This window comes from Barbus barbus (genome assembly GCF_936440315.1).
Source record: "Barbus barbus genome assembly, chromosome: 2".
NCBI classification, from domain to species: domain Eukaryota; kingdom Metazoa; phylum Chordata; class Actinopteri; order Cypriniformes; family Cyprinidae; genus Barbus; species Barbus barbus.
Window position 1 is genome coordinate 25,452,329 of NC_136730.1, and position 18,200 is coordinate 25,470,528.

The following is an 18,200-nucleotide window of genomic DNA, read 5'->3' on the forward strand; positions in this document are numbered from 1 at the left end:
ATCTTACAAGGGTAAATAAAGAAATGGGGCCGGTTGCATAAATGGTTTAGACAAGTCTTAAGTCATTTTTTTCCCTTCAAGACTGGTCAACTTTTTAAATTCAGTTATGAAAAGCTTGATTAGTCTTCGTTGTATTAGAAAAGACTGATTACCCCTTGGCAACTGCTAGTTCGTCAAACTAGTTCTTATGACAGTCTTAATATGGTGGCTTAGTTTATGGGTCCGCATTGCAGTCTAATCAGCCAATATAGTCTTAAATAGCCCGCATATCACTTCATCTTTTATAACATGGGATTTTAACCAAATATATTCAGTCTTGATTTTTGTAAAACATTGCAACAAGATATATATATTTTGTGAAAAATTACGTATGTATTATGCATATTAATATTACGTATATAAGGTAATAAAATGTTTTTAAAATACTTAAGTAACTACAAATGAGCATGCAAAGTAAATATCTTTCAAAGAAGTTCCGTGTGGAGCACGCCCCCGATCCGCACAATGTTCTCACCTTTTTCCCCTTGTTTGCATCTCTTGAATTACAGACTTTAGTCGATAAATGTCATTCTAGTTCACGGTGTAACATTTGGATTCACTGCCCTCTGCTGTTCTTTGTAGCCAATTGAATTTCTCTATCACACCGTCATTTACAATCCCCAGAACCTTTGTCTCCAACACAGGAAGTTTGAGGCAAAGGCACGTGCCTTTTGGCAACCCAGATTCTTTCTACTTGCAGTTGTAGGTCACAGGTGTTTCCTAAACTGCTCTGCTTTCGTAGTCTGTGTAGATATTACCCAGCTTCAGTGACAAATGACCTTTTGGAGTGGGTACATAATGTTATGTACAGCCCTACATTACGATTTGGCACATGGACCCGTATATAGTAAACAAGGAGGAAAACACTTCAGAACGGTTGAGCTTTAGCACCTAAAACAAGTGAAAACACCTTTTATACAGTAAAATGTTGATCATATTGATCACCTGACCACCATATTCAATGCTTTAACCTGCATAATTTAATCTGTGAGCTCCACTGCTAATGAAATGCAGGTAACTGTATTTGAACTCTTAATTTAGATAAATGTCATGTGGTCCTCAATGAGCAATCCTCAAATGAACTTGAACTTTAAAGTTGGCATGGTACTAAAACTAGTGTCAAAAGTCACAACTACCAACTAATGACTGAAGCACCAAATAAAGCAAAGACTTGGGTTACGTTGAGGAGATATTGAAGGACATTTTATTCAACAACTCAAGCTTTCACAGAAGATATAGGCCTATAGTAAAGGTGCTTTTTCCTCCACTCATTTTATTATGCATCATGTCTCTCTCTCAATCAGTGAAGGGACCAAAATGTTCAACATGCACCTGGATTACTGACAAATATAGGCAATTTTATTTCAACTATTTCAAAACATAAAACACACTCAAATGTGACAGCAGCTGATACAAAGCTTAAATGACAATCACTTATTTTATACGTTATAGTCTCTTGTTCCAACTCTTAAAATTCCAAAAGAACAAAAACAACCTACAAATAAAATAGTGGTAAAAATAGCGCAGATACAAACAAATCTAAAAATGGATTGGTGATAAAGTCCCATTTCTATTTAGTTGTTTTAGGATGTCTCAACTCCTCTTCCGTTAGGTCACTGCTCTTCCAAACAAAAGAAAACAAAAAAACAAAAACAAAAAGGGGGCTCATGTCCAGGGCCAAAACTGCATTATATGGTTAGATTTAAATTTGTGAATACTATGACCAAAAAAAAAAAAAAAAAAAATTGCAAGTTACACAGAGTACATAGCAATTACCCTTTTCTCTCTGAAGTGGGGTTGCCTCTAGAGGGCCGCAGGGAGAGGATGAGGGGCAAGAAAGAGTTACTAGATGCAGGATCATCTGTGTGTTTACTACAAGGGAATCAGGTCAGGAATGGCTGTATGTAATTCTCATCACTTAAGGCAGCCCCGAATCAGATAAACACACCTGTTTGTTGTGCAACTAGATCATTTTTTTTTTAATCCCCACTGTTGGAGCCAGACAAGATATTTGCTGTGGTAGGGTTTACTGATGGGCACACTGCACACCAGGACCGTGATGCCCGCCTTCTTCATCTGAGCTGTCGTTGTACGCCTCTCGGCGGTGGCCACCAGAGGAGCTCTGGCTTACAAACTCCTGCAGTTCCACTTCCTCCGCTTCTCCAGAGATGACAGGTGGATCGGCCCGTGTAGGCAGCAAATCCTCCAATTCCTGAAAAAAAACACAGAAGACGTATTAGGGGAAGAAAACTTGGAGTTGTGCTTTTATTAAAAAAAATACTGTTCAAAAGCTCGATTTCAATGTTTTTTTCTATGCCTTGTTTATATGCTCAATAGGGCTGCCTGCACTTGACCAATACAGTTAAGAGTAATATTGGGAAATATTACCATTTAAAATAACTTTTGTTTGAATGTTTTAAAGTGCAATTTTCCTGTGATGGCAAAGCTGAATTTTCAGCCGTCATTACTCCAGTCAGAGTTATTTAAAGGGGTAGCTTAATAATCATATTAAAGCGAACAGAAGCAGTAGCATTTACAAATAACAGCGCATCTAAAATTATGACAAAAACAACAACATACCATTAAGATCCGTGCTTGCACAGGTTCTGCACGATTCTCTTCGCTAATATTCTCTGGGTCTCAATCAGGCTAAAATTGTCAAGCAATATAGACGACGCCATTGTTTACAATACAAGCGGAGCACATGCTGCATGCGGAGGGGCGGGACGTTTAAACGCACACTAGAGGCGGTTTAGCCAATCACAACACACTGGACCAGCTAACCAATCTGAGCTCATTGTGCATTTCTGAGGGAGGGGCTTCATAAAAGCAGGAAATGATCAGCGCGATTATAGAAGGGACAGAGCGGTGTAGAATAAAGGTAAAATGTGAAAAATAATGTGTTTTTTGAAAAACGAAGCATTAACATGTTAGACTGCACCCCATAAATACAATCAAGCCAATAATAAAAATAAATAAAATGGTATTAAAATTGCGCAAAAAGAAAAGAATAAACACATTTGTAACCTTAACTATCTATGCTGTCACCATCAAATTAATTAGTCCTTGCTGAATATAATCATTATAATCCCAAACTTTTGAACATTAGTGCATGCATAGCATTCTTCTATAATATTCTTCAGTAACTTCAAATGTACTGTTTGTCTTACCGTCAGCTTCTCTGGGCTTAACCAATTGTTGTCTGGGAACTGCACGTCAAACTTGATGAACAGGTCACCCTTCTCGAAGGGGTTACGGTACTGTGGCATGCCTTCCCCTCTAACAACTCTGACTGAACCTGTAAAGGGACAACATTTTGTTGCACGTTGAGCATGTAACAAATCACTTCAAACTCAGACACTATTTATGATTTGACGCCATGTCAGCAACAGTGGCTATATTCATGGCAAGAGGAAACATTTTAATTTCACAATTCAGTCGTATATCATTTTAAAACAAACAAACACACACATACATACATATATACACTCACCTAAAGGATTATTAGGAACACCATACTAATACTGTGTTTGACCCCCTTTCGCCTTCAGAACTGCCTTAATTCTACGTGGCATTGATTCAACAAGGTGCTGAAAGCATTCTTTAGAAATGTTGGCCCATATTGATAGGATAGCATCTTGCAGTTGATGGAGATTTGTGGGATGCACATCCAGGGCACGAAGCTCCCGTTCCACCACATCCCAAAGATGCTCTATTGGGTTGAGATCTGGTGACTGTGGGGGCCATTTTAGTACAGTGAACTCATTGTCATGTTCAAGAAACCGATTTGAAATGATTCGAGCTTTGTGACATGGTGCATTATCCTGCTGGAAGTAGCCATCAGAGGATGGGTACATGGTGGTCATAAAGGGATGGACATGGTCAGAAACAATGCTCAGGTAGGCCGTGGCATTTAAACGATGCCCAATTGGCACTAAGGGGCCTAAAGTGTGCCAAGAAAACATCCCCCACACCATTACACCACCACCACCAGCCTGCACAGTGGTAACAAGGCATGATGGATCCATGTTCTCATTCCGTTTACGCCAAATTCTGACTCTACCATCTGAATGTCTCAACAGAAATCGAGACTCATCAGACCAGGCAACATTTTGCCAGTCTTCAACCGTCCAATTTTGGTGAGCTCGTGCAAATTGTAGCCTCTTTTTCCTATTTGTAGTGGAGATGAGTGGTACCCGGTGGGGTCTTCTGCTGTTGTAGCCCATCCGCATCAAGGTTGTGCGTGTTGTGGCTTCACAAATGCTCTGCTGCATACCTCGGTTGTAACGAGTGGTTATTTCAGTCAAAGTTGCTCTTCTATCAGCTTGAATCAGTCGGCCCATTCTCCTCTGACCTCTAGCATCAACAAGGCATTTTCGCCCACAGGACTGCCGCATACTGGATGTTTTTCCCTTTTCACACCATTCTTTGTAAACCCTAGAAATGGTTGTGCGTGAAAATCCCAGTAACTGAGCAGATTGTGAAATACTCAGACCGGCCCGTCTGGCACCAACAACCATGCCACGCTCAAAATTGCTTAAATCACCTTTCTTTCCCATTCTGACATTCAGTTTGGAGTTCAGGAGATTGTCTTGACCAGGACCACACCCCTAAATGCATTGAAGCAACTGCCATGTGATTGGTTGATTAGATAATTGCATTAATGAGAAATTGAACAGGTGTTCCTAATAATCCTTTAGAGGTAGGTGTGTGTGTGTGTGTGTACATACATACCTACATGTTATTACAAACACTCGATGGTGGTTTAAAGTGAGTTCCGAGTAAAAGTGTACTATTAATCTCATAAATTGTCTTGTGTAGCATGATGCTAATATTAGCTCTAATGCACCTGCAGAACAGGTAATCGATTGACAGCACTAACACATACATTAACACACACATACAAAAACAAATATAAAAATAAGAACAAAAGCAATAATTATATAGTCTTTCAGCTTAATGCATGACAATTTTGAATCGTCCCAGGAGAATTATTTTTGAAAATGTCCATTAATATATATTTTCTGAATAAAAATGTTGCCTAGTATTATTAAAAATTGGACATTCAATTAAAATGTGTTTTATGCTCAAAAGATTTTTTCCAAACTCAGACACTACAAAACTCATGTCAAGAGGACTCACCTGGCTCAATGACTTTGCCAGCTGGGTATTTCACCACAATCTGTCTACCGTCTAAGTGTTTCAATGTGAAATGGAAACCACAAAGTGCTTCAACAAGGCCGATCTTATGGGTCATGGACAAGTCGTTGCCTTCTCTTCTGTATGTCTGTTGAAAGAGTTTAAAAGCTTTAGCTTTATTGAACATTAAATAAAAAAAAATACATATATACACACACACAATAAAATTATAAACGCAACACTTTTGTTTTTGCCCCCATTTTTCATGAGCTGAACTCAAAGATCTAAGACTTGTTCCATGTATACAAAAGGCCTATTTCTCTCAAATATTGTTCACAAATCTGTCTAAGTGAGCACTTCTTTGCCGAGATAATCCATCCACCTCAGGTGTGGCATATCAAAATGCTGATTATAGATGGCAAGATTATAGCACTGGTGTGCCTTGGTCTGGCCACAATAAAAGGGCACTCTAAAATGTGCAGTAATGGGGGTGTCCGGGGGGGGGGGGGGGGGGGGGGGGCTCACACAGTGCAACACATCTCCTTTGCATAGAGTTGATCAGGTTGTCCACTCCCCTTCAATGGCTGTGCGAAGTTGCTGGATATTGGCAGGAATTGGAACACGCTGTCGTATACGCCAATCCGGAGCATCCCTAACATGCTCAATGGGTGACATGTCTGGTGAGTATGCTGGCCATGCAAGAACCGGGATGTTTTCAGCTTCCAGGAATTGTGTACAGAAGATCCTTGCAACATGGGGGCATGCATTATCATGCTGCAACAGGGACAGCAGATGTAAATTAGCTATTAGCTAACTCTGGTGCAATTACTTTTAATTGTGCATTGTCCCCGTAACAATAAACAATAAAAGTAAAGTAACATGAGGCGATGGTCATGGATGAATGGCACAACATTGGGCCTCAGGATCTCGTCACGGTATCTCTGTGCATTCAAAATGCCATCAACAAAATACACCCGTGTTCGTTGTCCATAACATACACCTGCCCATACTATAACCCCACCGCCACCATGGGCCACTCGATCCACAACGCTGACATCAGCAAACCGCTCACCCACACGACGCCATACACGCTGTCTGCCATCTGCCCTGTACAGTGAAAACCGGGATTCATCCGTGAAGAGAACACCTCTCCAAAGTGTCAGACGCCATCGAATGTGAGCATTTGCCCACTCAAGTCGGTTACGACAACAAACTGCAGTCAGGTCGAGACCCCGATGAGGATGACGAGCATGCAGATGAGCTTCCCGGAGACGGTTTCTGACAGTTTGTGCAGAAATTCTTAGGTTATGCAAACCAATTGTTGCAGCTGTCTGGGTGGCTGGTCTCAGACGATCTTGGAGGTGAAGATGCTAGATGTGGAAGTCCTGGGCTGGTGTGGTTACACGTGGTCTGCGGTTGTGAGGCCGGTTGGATGTACTGCCAAATTCTCAGAAACGCCTTTGGAGACGGCTTATGGTAGAGAAATGAACATTCAATTCACGGGCAACAGCTCTGGGGGACATTCCTGCAGTCAGCATGCCAATTGCATGGTCCCTCAAAACTTGTGACATCTGTGGCATTGTGCTGTGTGATAAAGATGCATTTTAGAGTGGCCTTTTATTGTGGCCAGCCTAAGGCACACTTGTGCAATAATCATGCCGTCTAATCAGCATCTTGATATGCCAGTATTGTTGCCGCCATGGAAGCTGATATTCCAAACATGGTAAGGAGTGTAACATTTCAGTCACACACTTCAGGTATTCGGCCAATCAAAATGCACTAGATAGCTGGCCAGTCAGAGAAAAACCCCGCTTTTCAGAATGTTGAGCTTTGTGAAAATTGACATTTCAGAAAGGCGGAGCAGAGAGGAGCAACAACAACGTACTATGTGAAAAATAATGTGTTTTTTGAACTGCTATCCACTAACTCAAAGTTAATCTTTAAAAATACTAAGTTAAATTAAAAAGATACCTCTTGACCAAAATTATCTTGAATATTCTGAATTTTAGAATGACCAAATATTTCTTTTTTAGAAAAAATAAAACAAGTCTTGGGTATTCTCAATGGAAAACAGCATGACCTTATTGTCTTGCCTTTAATTTTTTATAAAAAAAAAAAACAGCATATAAACAAAGAGCCTGTTACTTTACTTGTACATGGAAGTACAAGCATTGTTATTGTACTTTCCTTAAAATGTTACAATAATAAAAAAAGCTAATTAAATATCAAAATGAATACTAATGTTTCACTTTTTAACTTGGACAAAATAAATGCATAAATACTAACATCAGCCAGTTTAACGCTTCAAAATAGTTTATTATATGGGGGGGGGGGGGGGCTGTTCACTTAAAGGGCACCTATTATGCAAAATCCACTTTTACATGGTGTTTGGACATAAATGTGTGCTGGCAGTGTGTGAACGCACAACTACCCTACAATAATAAAAATCCACCCAATCCTCTTTTTTTTTTTATCCCCTTTAAATCAAGTCAGTCTCACTAGGCCTGTCATTTTGATTCTCACCGCAGTGTGATGTCACATTGCGTATTGCTGGGCCATGGGGGCTGATTGACAGCCCTGCATTGCATAGTTTCCACCCTCAGAGGTTACGCTGTCCTTAATTTTCTCTGCGCTTGAGCAGCTGTAACCTCAGTGTCTCGCAAGCAAATCTGGTGCTCTGTGTTTGGACGCAAGACTGAACATAAGCTGCTGAGGACGTTGTGGCTTACTTTAATTTTTCAAGGTAATGCACCTCAAAATCTACCTAAATACGTGCATCACTGCAGACTCCTTTGTGAATGTCATGTCGTTATAGTGCTTAGTGTTTAACCGTATTTGTGTGTACATTAAGTATTTTTATCTGATCAGCACAGTGCTTGCGAGTAGGGCTGGGTATCGTTCAAAAATGTTCGATATCGATACCTTGAGTTCGATACCGGTTCCTGAACGATACTTTTTTCGATACCAATTTTATGAAAACAGTTTTAAAAAGATTACATTATCTCAAAAAACTTTGGTTTTATTTTTTTCAGCTCGTTGACATTTATACAGACTCAAAGACTCATCTCCTGAGACACTGCACAAAGGAACAAAATATAGCCAACACAATAAATCAGTACAAATAATTTTAATAAAGCTCAAATAGTTTTCAGTTTACACTAGTGCGTGCTCGTTTTAAAACGCATAGCTTTCCTGTAGCTCAAATAGTAGAGCATGGCGCTAGCAACGCCAAGGTCATGGGTTCGATTCCCAGGGAAAGCAAGAGCTGATAAAATGTAAAAACTGTAACTTGAATGCAATGCAAGTCGCTTTGGATAAAAGCGTCTGCTAAATGCATAAATGTAATAGCTCAGACAGAATCATCATTTCTATTCATTTATTCTAGGTTGTTAAAGACTTCAAGAAATGTAAAATCTTTATCCACTTTCATAAGTGGATGTTTTATTTTCTTTCACAATATATTCTATTGTTATTAAATTCTATGTTGTAGTAGGTCTAATTATTTGAATGCATAAAAACTACTTAGTTTATTCAAATTTATTCTTAAAACAGCCTTATGAAATGTTTTCTTTTTCCTCAGAAATTCTGTGTTCTGTATCTGGTTTTCAAATGAAGGCATAAAACATTAATTTAATTTTTCTTTTAAATTATTGAAAATAAAACTATTTATTTTGGCAAACAAAATTTTACTATTAAAATTAAAACATGGAAGAAATATTGTGTGATCATTTAAAAAAAAAAAAAAAAAGAAAAAAAATTAATTTTAATAGTAGCCTAGTAGTAGCAGTATGTACTGTCCGCTGAACAATATTAATTTATTTCTGCCGAAGTGTCTTCCAAATTAATCCGAGCTTTTATTTTGACGGGTTTCCGGGAATACCTTTACCTTACGCAAGTTTTACTCAAATCAAACAGTAAAATGCTCATGAAGTGACTCTCGGAGCAGTTCTAGAGCTGTTGTTCATGTGTTTATGTCCTCATTTAGTGAGACGGCAGACGCTGAAATGTCACGCGAGCTTCAGTCTGTGTCAAGTAAGCGAAACTGCGCGATATAGAGAGCAGACTGCTCCGTACGCTTTCGAATTGCTCTCGCGGATGTCAAACACTGATCAATCAGCGCCGCGCCGCTTCTAGTCAAACACACCTAGTGCTGCAGGCTTATTGGCTCACTGATGTTAATGAGATTAACCCCTTAGGTATCGAAATTTGGTACCGAACGACAAGACGTTTTTCGATACTCTGTGGTATCGAGGCAATTCGGTCGGTGCCTAAAAAGTATCGAACTCGATACCCAGCCCTACTTGTGAGATTAGTAAGATTAGGCGCGAGCTCTGTAACATCACGCTGTTTCATCCCACTTTCAGTGCATTTGACTTCCCATATGTATGGCTGAACACCAGTTCTCTCGCTCTCAGGTTTGTTGCTTCTTCCGGCTGTTTATTGCTGTAGATATGCAATGCAGAGAAACGTATACGTGATGCCCTCTTCTGGAGACGGGGCAGGAATATGCAGCTCATTTGCAGTTAAAGCCATACACTTCAAATCAGCTCTTTTTTTTTTTTTTTTTAGATACACCCCAAAAATGAAATTTTCCAGCTGTTACAATAAATGATGTGTGGGGTATTTTAGGCTGAAACTTCACAGACACATTCTGGGGACACCCAAGGCCAATATTACATCTTGTAAAAAGCGGCATAATAGGTGTCCTTTAATCTTGCGAGTTTCTGATTGAACTAAAAATCGCTATCATCATTTCTGAACGTGACAGTGAACATTGACATACCTCGTGCTCCTTTTCCTGCAGGACCAGGACAATGTCCCCAGGTTCTAATCCAGGTGCCTGGTCTGCCTCCCCGCCGAAGGTGATCTTCTGTCCGTGCTTCATACCTTTATCCACATGCACTTCCAGAATCTTCACCTCTTTAATCACCTTCTTCCCCTCACATTTTTTGCAGCGGTCCTTCTCACTGATCACCTCACCTGGATCATAAAGAAACCATCAGCAAACCTTTCCTCCACATGAACTTGGTAAATGTCAAAGTACACTCAGACTGGTACAGTCAGCTCCTTACCTTCACCATTACAATCAGTGCACACTGACTGCATCTGTTGGACCATGCCAGGAGCCAGCTGTCTGATCATAATGCGCATACCACGCCCCCTGCAGGCTGTGCACTTCTGGACTGCACCAGACTTTCCTCCTTGACTGCAGAGACGGAGAAACAGCTTCAGTTTCACCAGTACTTGAGCACATACAGACTTAAGCTAGGGGAAGTTTCAAACTCTTTAAAAGCCTTCGTGGTCTGTTTATCTCAGACTGATTTAACAATCCAGTAACTCGTAAGACTCAAACTGTAGGATTGAGTTGAACCGATTGGGTGTGGTGGGACAAAAAGAAACTGAGATGCTCATCATTACAAAGCTCTTTCTCCTTAATTCTCATGACAACACCCAAAAAGTGAAAGAAAGCTTACTCACCCATTACAAGTACTACACAGAACATTCTTGCTCAGCTGTAATTTGGTTGTTTTTCCATTGTACAAGTCTTCAAGAGACACCCTACGGGGAAAAAGTGAGGGTAAGCTCTTCATGAATATTCTAGAATATTATGATGCAACACCAAATAAAGTCATAATGACAAATTTAAAGTTTCTTAAGAAGTTGGTATACATGTGCTTGCCAACAGTGAAGGGATGAGGAAACGGAAAAGAGGTCAATGTGACCGCTAATGGACTGCAGAGAACAGCATTTCTACACACATTTCTTTAAAAGTGAAAGCCTTGTGGTTTGACTTACTTCAGGGGGTGGACCATATCTTCCCCTCTCCGCCGCCCTCCGTTCCTGCTCCGACCCTGTCCTCCCATGAAGCCGAAGAGACCGCCGCCAAAGATATGGGAAAAGATGTCATCCATCCCTCCTCCTCCACAGCCACCTTCTCGTAGACCCTGTTCCCCATAACGGTCGTACAAGTCCCTCTTCTCTGGGTTAGTTAGTACTTCATATGCAAAGCTAATCTCTTTGAACTGAAAAGGGGACAAAAAAAAACAAAAAAAAAAACATTTGAATAAAAGGCATTAAGCCAACATAATCTCTATTAATGCCTTAAATGGATTGTTCAGCCAAAAGTGAAAATTGTAATTTACTCATCCTCAGGTCGTTCCAGATTAATATATATTTTTTTAACTTTGAATCACAAAAGACATTAAATGAAACCTGAAAGTTTCCAGTCCACCAAAATTGACACTTCAAAAAAAAAAAGTTAAAAGCATTGTCCAAAAAAACAACAACTTGTGCATCAAACATGTTTGAGTGTCAGTTTATCATTTAACATGCTCCATGTAAGTGCGCCTATTCATATTTACGTGTGAATAAAATCCTAAATTATATTTGTTTATTATATACACTGATTATGTCTCTTAAAAAATTTGGGTTCAACAGCTTGATTCATATGGATTACTTGGAATTGATTTCAAAAATGGAGAGACAGAAAACTATCAGGTTTCATTAAAAATATATTAACTGGAGTTTTGAAGAAAAAAAAAAAAAAGTCTTATTGGCTTGGAAGGCAAGTAAAGGACATTTTTTTTGGTTGAATTATCCTGTATAACACTAATGGAGACAACAAATACTTTAAAAGCATAATATTCATAAAACATTTTACATAATACAATTTAACACATGTACAAGATGATCAATCATACCACAACATGCTTATTTATCAGTGTTTTAACTTTCTACATATCTTATGTCAATAGGCTTTATATTTGACAAAAAATAATAATAAAAAAAAGAAATCTTACTTTGTCTCCAGCATTTGGGTTTTTGTCAGGGTGATATTCCTTTGCTAATTTCCGATAAGCCTGAAATATATTTGTTTTAGAAGGTTAGTTCCACTTCAGAAAGCATCCAACACAATAAAACTACAAACCACTGTTTTAACAAAAGGAATATGCGTTAAAGTAAAACGAGTTACACCTGCCTGAATATACCAGCAAATATCCCTCCAGATTTTAACTTATGATTTAGGGAGTTTGTTTATGCGTCATATTCATAAGAAGCCAAGAACAACGCAACTAATCATATCACAAAACACCACACATGTTAGTGAGCCATACTGTCGCTAGTCACTGAACAGATGGTTACTATCAGTTTAACGCGTTATCAGACAGAGACTCGCTATGTTTTGCGCCGGAGCAGAAACCCCTCTGCGCTAAACACATAGCATTGCTAAATATGATTAGCTAAGAACAGAAAAAAATACACACAGGTCCATCATATGCGTCAGTTTCGAATTCGTTGAACATGTGACCTCTTTGGCATTATGACACACATGTAAAGGGAAAAGCCCCGCGTCAAGGCCTACACACCGGCCACACGGTGAGCTGATGCTAACTGTGTTTTCAGCCGCTAAGTACACAGGAGGATATAACTTACATTTAAGATGACTGCGTTTCATGTTCAAGTCCAAGTCACAAATCAAACACACACGGATAAGTGGATATGTAAAAAGAGAGCACATATGCTTGATTGAATCCCACAACAACTCTCCATCTCGTCGGTTTTGTCCGGCGATCTGGTAACTATAGTCACTAGGCCAAACTCAGCAGCTTTAGCTCAGTGCTAATCCTCCTCTCTTCCTGATTCACTGACAAACATTAGTCGATGCGCTCCCGTTAAACAGCGCGAGCGACCAGCCAAATTCAAGTCCAGACCCATGAACGCGTACCTTTTTCAGCTCGTTTTCGGAGGCCGAGGGGGACACCCCGAGAATGTCGTATAGTTTGGAATCGACGACGTTGGACATGGCTGTGTGGAGAGAAGGACTGTCTGCGGGAAGCGGAGCTGAAGAGAGACACCGGCCGGAAGCGTCAACTTTAACCTCCCCTCACGCGCCTCCTCTCATGTCTTCGTGATGCAAATATTACTCACATCCTTCACATTGACATTCACGAACTTTCTTTTGACGAATATTGTTTAAATCATGTAATAAAAGGGAATTTTACATAACTCCAAATGCTGTGAAATATGTCGCTTGTTTGTGTGTGATTTCTAAAATGTAAAATAGTCCAGTGGTCAAAAAAGCAATTGAACTGTAACTGTTTTACTATCTACAGATTTAAAATCGGAAAATATTTTGTAATGCTTTTGTTGTTGTTTCCATACACGATGGAACCCACGGGTCAAATGTTTGCGGATCAACTGGTCCTAACTATGATACATCAAAAATCAGACTACTAAATATAGTTCCTTTACAAACCTTTGCAAAATTATCACTTATAAATAAAACTGTATTTAATAAATATTTCTAATATTTTCACAAACGTTTTTTTTTTAAAGTAACACAAAATTACTTAAAAAAAAATATTTAATGTTTGTGGATCTTTATTATCCCTAATTGAAGTGAAGTGACGAAATTCCCATTCTCGGAATTTGTGCTCAGCATTTAACCCAGGGCTGTCCAAACTCGGTCCTGCAGAGTTTAGCTCCAACCCTAATTAAACACACATGAAGCAGCTAATCTTACTAAAATTACTAGAAACTAGAAATTTCCATGCAGGTGTGTTCAGGCAAGCTGGAGCTAAACCCTCCAGGAGGAGGGTTTGGACAGCCCTGAGTTAACCCATCCAAGTATGGGGTGTGATTTGTGCATTTGCTTTTCAAACTAAGCAATCAACGTGTCGATCGTCGCGTACCTTGCCGTGACCAATGACGTGTGATATGGTGTGTGTGGATAAACGCCTGGATAACGTACGCGTGGATTAATACTTAGGCTATATGCAATTATCTTTACTATTGTACCTTTTTAATTTTGGATATGATCATAACACACACGTTTTCATGTTTTTGTGGGTTGGGCAACAATGTAGACACTATTAGTAATCAGTATAATAATAATTAGTATAATTATATTTACGCATGATTTAATATAGTAGGACTGCCACAAGTGTTAGCTATATTACTTAAGGCTGCCAGTTAGAAAAAGGTAAATCAATTAATTAAATCTTGCAGTTGGTATTTGACAGATTAGCCTACAGCAATTTTATAAAACTATACATTTAGTAAACATGTCTAAATGAAATGCCTAGCTTAAAAAAGGTGTTAAAAATGACCCAGAAGCTAACTCAGTGATGTGTTAATATTGCTATATGTTGTTGTGTTAGTATAGTTTTGACCAATACATTTGTTTACACAAATATTAATCGTTGGATTATTTGGCTAAAATTTTGCTTTAACCAGCATGTTATTGTTGTTATTATTATTATAGTCATGTTAAATTCTGAAATTTAGTTCAGTGCACTGACAATAGCCTACATTCAATTAGAACCATTTTTTCAAGGATTCAAAATAAACAATTTTGATTATATCATGCATTCCTGTGGAGGCTTAATTACTGCGCCACCTTGTGTCTGTTCACCAGATTCAGTAGCTACACTTGATTTCACACAACACATGACTACTCGTTTTATAATGCTAAACCATTCGGATTACACATCATTAAATGTAACATAATTAAGGAACTGCTGGCCGCGAAATTAAAAAGTCATAAATTCCTTTATGACTAAAGGAAATCAAATAATAGCTTGGTTCTATGATTCAGGGGAACAATCCGTTTGTTTCTGGCCCTTGTGGTTCAAGGGTTATTAACATACTTGAGTGACGGTGCAAATATTTTACACTTACAGTATGCTTACACACTAACGGTTACCTGATGTAAGATGAGAGAAATGTACATTATATAGTAAACTCCCATTAAATCACGATTGTCATATTTATTTGCAGACATTTGTAGGTACTGTATTTTAGCGAATAAAAAAGGCAACCTCACTGTTTCCCAACCCTGTTCCTGGAGGCACACCAAACACAACACATTTTCCAACTCTTCATAATCACATCTCAGTCAGCTCATCACCTCTTCAGTGGAGACTCCAAGACATAAAGCAGTCCGAGGAGGGAGACGTGCAATGCTGTAGAGCCTTCAGGGTTAGCAAACACTCCACTACATGTCTAAGTGAGCTTCAGAAAGACCAAGAAAATGTTTCTTCTCTTTAGAAGAGTTGAGAAATTATACATTTACAGTACATTCAAACACAGTGTTGTACATTGCCCTGCAGGCTGCATATTTATTCCAGACTATATGCTTGTTGTTTTACCTAGGCAGCAATATTACCTTAAAACACACACATAAATAAATATATAAACATATATAAATGAGATATATATTACTAATAGTAGACACTGTTGTACAACCCACAAAAGCATGAAAACAGTGTTATGATCATATCCCAAGTTAAAAAAGAACAATAGTAAAGATAATAGAATTTAGTATTAAGCTAATATCTAGGCGTTTATCCACATGTTTATCCACACATACCTTATCCAGACACAAAGTAAAGTGCATAAAGGCATCTGATTGCACACTGACACATCAAAAGCGTGTAATTTGACAGCAAACGCGCGTCCTGGACTTAGCGCGCGCTTTGGGATTATGGAGCAGGCGTTTATGAGCACTTTGGCTTTCCATATTGCTCAAGGGTCTCACTGTGATCTCAGTCGTGGTATTGAAGGAGCGCTCCCCCACCGACACTCCCTGCCGGACCTGAGACTCGAACCTGCGACCTTCGAGTTACAAGTCCGACTCTCTATCCTTACTATGTTGAATTTGAGGCTCATTTTAGTGCAGATGACGTGCTGTGTTTTTGTTAGTCTTTTCGTATTAAATTTAAAAACAATTGTATAACCCTAACAATCAAAAACATCTTTATTATTTAGTTTACCCTATTCCAGCATGTATTTTCTCTTTTCTCCCAACAGCTAGTACAGAAATATGGGCATAATGAAAGTGATTTGCTTTTAACAGCGAGACTATGGAGGACGAAAAATATGGAGGGCCAAATTAGTCAAAATTAAATAATTAAATAAATGTTTAAATATATAAATAAATCGTTAAATACATAATGAAATTTGAAAAGCAGAAATTAATTCATTTATTTATTCGTTCATTCATTTATTTATTTACTTATTCATTCGTTCATTTATTTATTCATTCATTCATTTCTTCATGTATTTGTTCATTTATTTCCTCCCTCCACATTTCATTTTCAGGGTTAAGGTTGTCCGCAGGTCTCTCAGTGTGTCAACTTTCAAACTTGATTTCTTGTGCTTTCATACTGGCAGCATTGCGGCTTGTATACTGTAAATACAGACGAGTATCATCAATTCTGTCGTATTTTCCAGTCTTCTCCTCTGAACAATGTGTGCCATGTGCTTAGATGTATGATATGACCATCATACTCTGTTGCGATGCAATGTGTGCCCAGGGCCGGGTCTAAGGGGGGGCTAGGGGGGCAATGCCCCCCCAGTTTCTCCTTGTGCCTCTCGATCATCCACTGGATAATGGATACTAAAAAATATAAACATTAAATTAGTTACATATTAAAATGACCAAATCGAGCAGTTGTATTTGTCTTGCTGGCCTTGCAGTGCAGTCTACAGCTCCCCCACACTGACAGAATTTCATGTGAAATGTTCAAGCCATATTACCGTGATTTAAGATTCCGACTTGTAAAAAACATTCACGTCCTCCTCATTTTTATGAGTCGTTTTCCAAAGCTTTCTCGCTTCTCAAGACGGCCACTGACAATCACATAAACACAACAGCTCTTTGCGCTCTGTAGCCTGTAATCTATTAACTAATCATAAACCCCATTTTAGACATGTGCCATACTATGTCATAAAATATTTGAATAAGTCTGAATTTGTATTTAGCCTGATCACAGGTTTAATATAAACACATTTTAAGTTTATAATTATAACTCTGCATGTCCAGTTATTCAAACAACAAACAAATACAACAAGCAAAGAACATTTACATGATCAAAGAACATTATCACTGACTTCAGTCCAGCTCCAATTATATCAGGGATGCTGTCTGCCATGTATGATGAATGAATCTCTTATTTACATGGCATGTACATCTGCATTTTGTAGTTTCTGATGGGAGAATTCACCAGAGTGCAGAATTCAGTTAGCAAGTGCAGGCACTGACCAAAAACACCAGCTTTTCAGCATGACTCATCTGAACGCTTGCATGACTGGCCATTGAGTTCATAAAATCAAGAGAATCTTGTGTGATTAGTTATAATGCGAAATGCTGTAAAAACTCATAAAAATAAATGCACTATTTGCAGATCTAAATTTAATGCCGCAAGAGACACTTTTCATTTAATTTTCCCTTTATTCATGACACACACAGTGCATATTTTTGTTTAAGTCATACGTTTACATAGACCTTGCAGAATCTGCAATATATTAATAGCCTAAAAAAGAAGGGAAAAAAATATATTTTAAATTGCATGTTGTTGTTTTTTTATTTAGTACTGCCCTGAAATAAGCTTTTTAACAGGTGTTTACATATAGTCTATATATTATGCATTTACACAAATTAAGCAGTTTAAAAGTTTACTTGCGCTTGATTTTCATTACCTGATGATCCAAACCTGTTTTTATGATTTGTTTTTATGATAAGTCCCATGTTTGTCCTGTGCAGTGCTGTTCTGCCCGCTTGATCTAAAGAAAAATCTTAATATGTTGCCTTGAGCATCAGTGAATGTTTGCAGTTTTTGATCATGACAACTCACAGTATTAAGAATCAGTTTTAAGAATTAAGAATCAAGAAAGTAATCGTTTGAACTCGATTTTTGGTGTAATTTCAGTTATTATTTAGTCTTGTGGTCTGTAAGTAAAAATCTAATAGCCTATATAAAATAGCTGTAGGCCTACTAAAAACAAAATACATTAAATAATCATTTTAAAATCCTTAACATTTTGCAGATCTTGCAATGGTGACTTCAACTGTACATACATTTAATGTTCCTTTGAAATGACATTTGGTGCAATAAACAATCCTGAATAGTTTTCTTGCAAGACACATTAGAGAAAGCATTGAAATATTATTTAAATGTTTTACTTAAAACTAATACAAGTTAATTACTAATCAAAGTGAATCATTATGAATTTGTAAA

At 38.3% G+C, this 18,200-nt stretch overlaps 1 protein-coding gene across 1 annotated transcript; it reads right to left on the bottom strand.

The window, feature by feature from the left end:
- Positions 1 to 1,212: 1,212 nt before the first annotated feature.
- Positions 1,213 to 13,253, bottom strand: LOC306883975 (dnaJ homolog subfamily A member 2-like). The gene is made up of 9 exons (XM_079439559.1): positions 12,905 to 13,253; positions 11,979 to 12,038; positions 10,975 to 11,201; positions 10,657 to 10,737; positions 10,251 to 10,384; positions 9,962 to 10,158; positions 5,182 to 5,326; positions 3,210 to 3,337; positions 1,213 to 2,251 (listed from the first exon to the last, which is right to left on the bottom strand). The coding sequence occupies exons 1-9, from the start codon at positions 12,980 to 12,982 to the stop codon at positions 2,066 to 2,068; spliced, it is 1,236 nt and encodes a 411-aa protein (XP_079295685.1). The 5' UTR covers positions 12,983 to 13,253; the 3' UTR covers positions 1,213 to 2,065.
- Positions 13,254 to 18,200: the final 4,947 nt, after the last annotated feature.

Bases quoted from the DNA above. Each gene is read 5' to 3' on its own strand.
- LOC306883975 (XM_079439559.1), bottom strand. From the start codon at position 12,982: ATGTCCAACGTCGTCGATTCCAAACTATACGACATTCTCGGGGTGTCC. The intron at 10,738-10,974 runs GTAAGTCAAACC...TTTTCCCCGTAG, and splicing joins GATATGGTCCACCCCCTGAA to GGTGTCTCTTGAAGACTTGT. The intron at 3,338-5,181 runs GTGAGTCCTCTT...GTCCCTTTACAG, and splicing joins TGGCAAAGTCATTGAGCCAG to GTTCAGTCAGAGTTGTTAGA.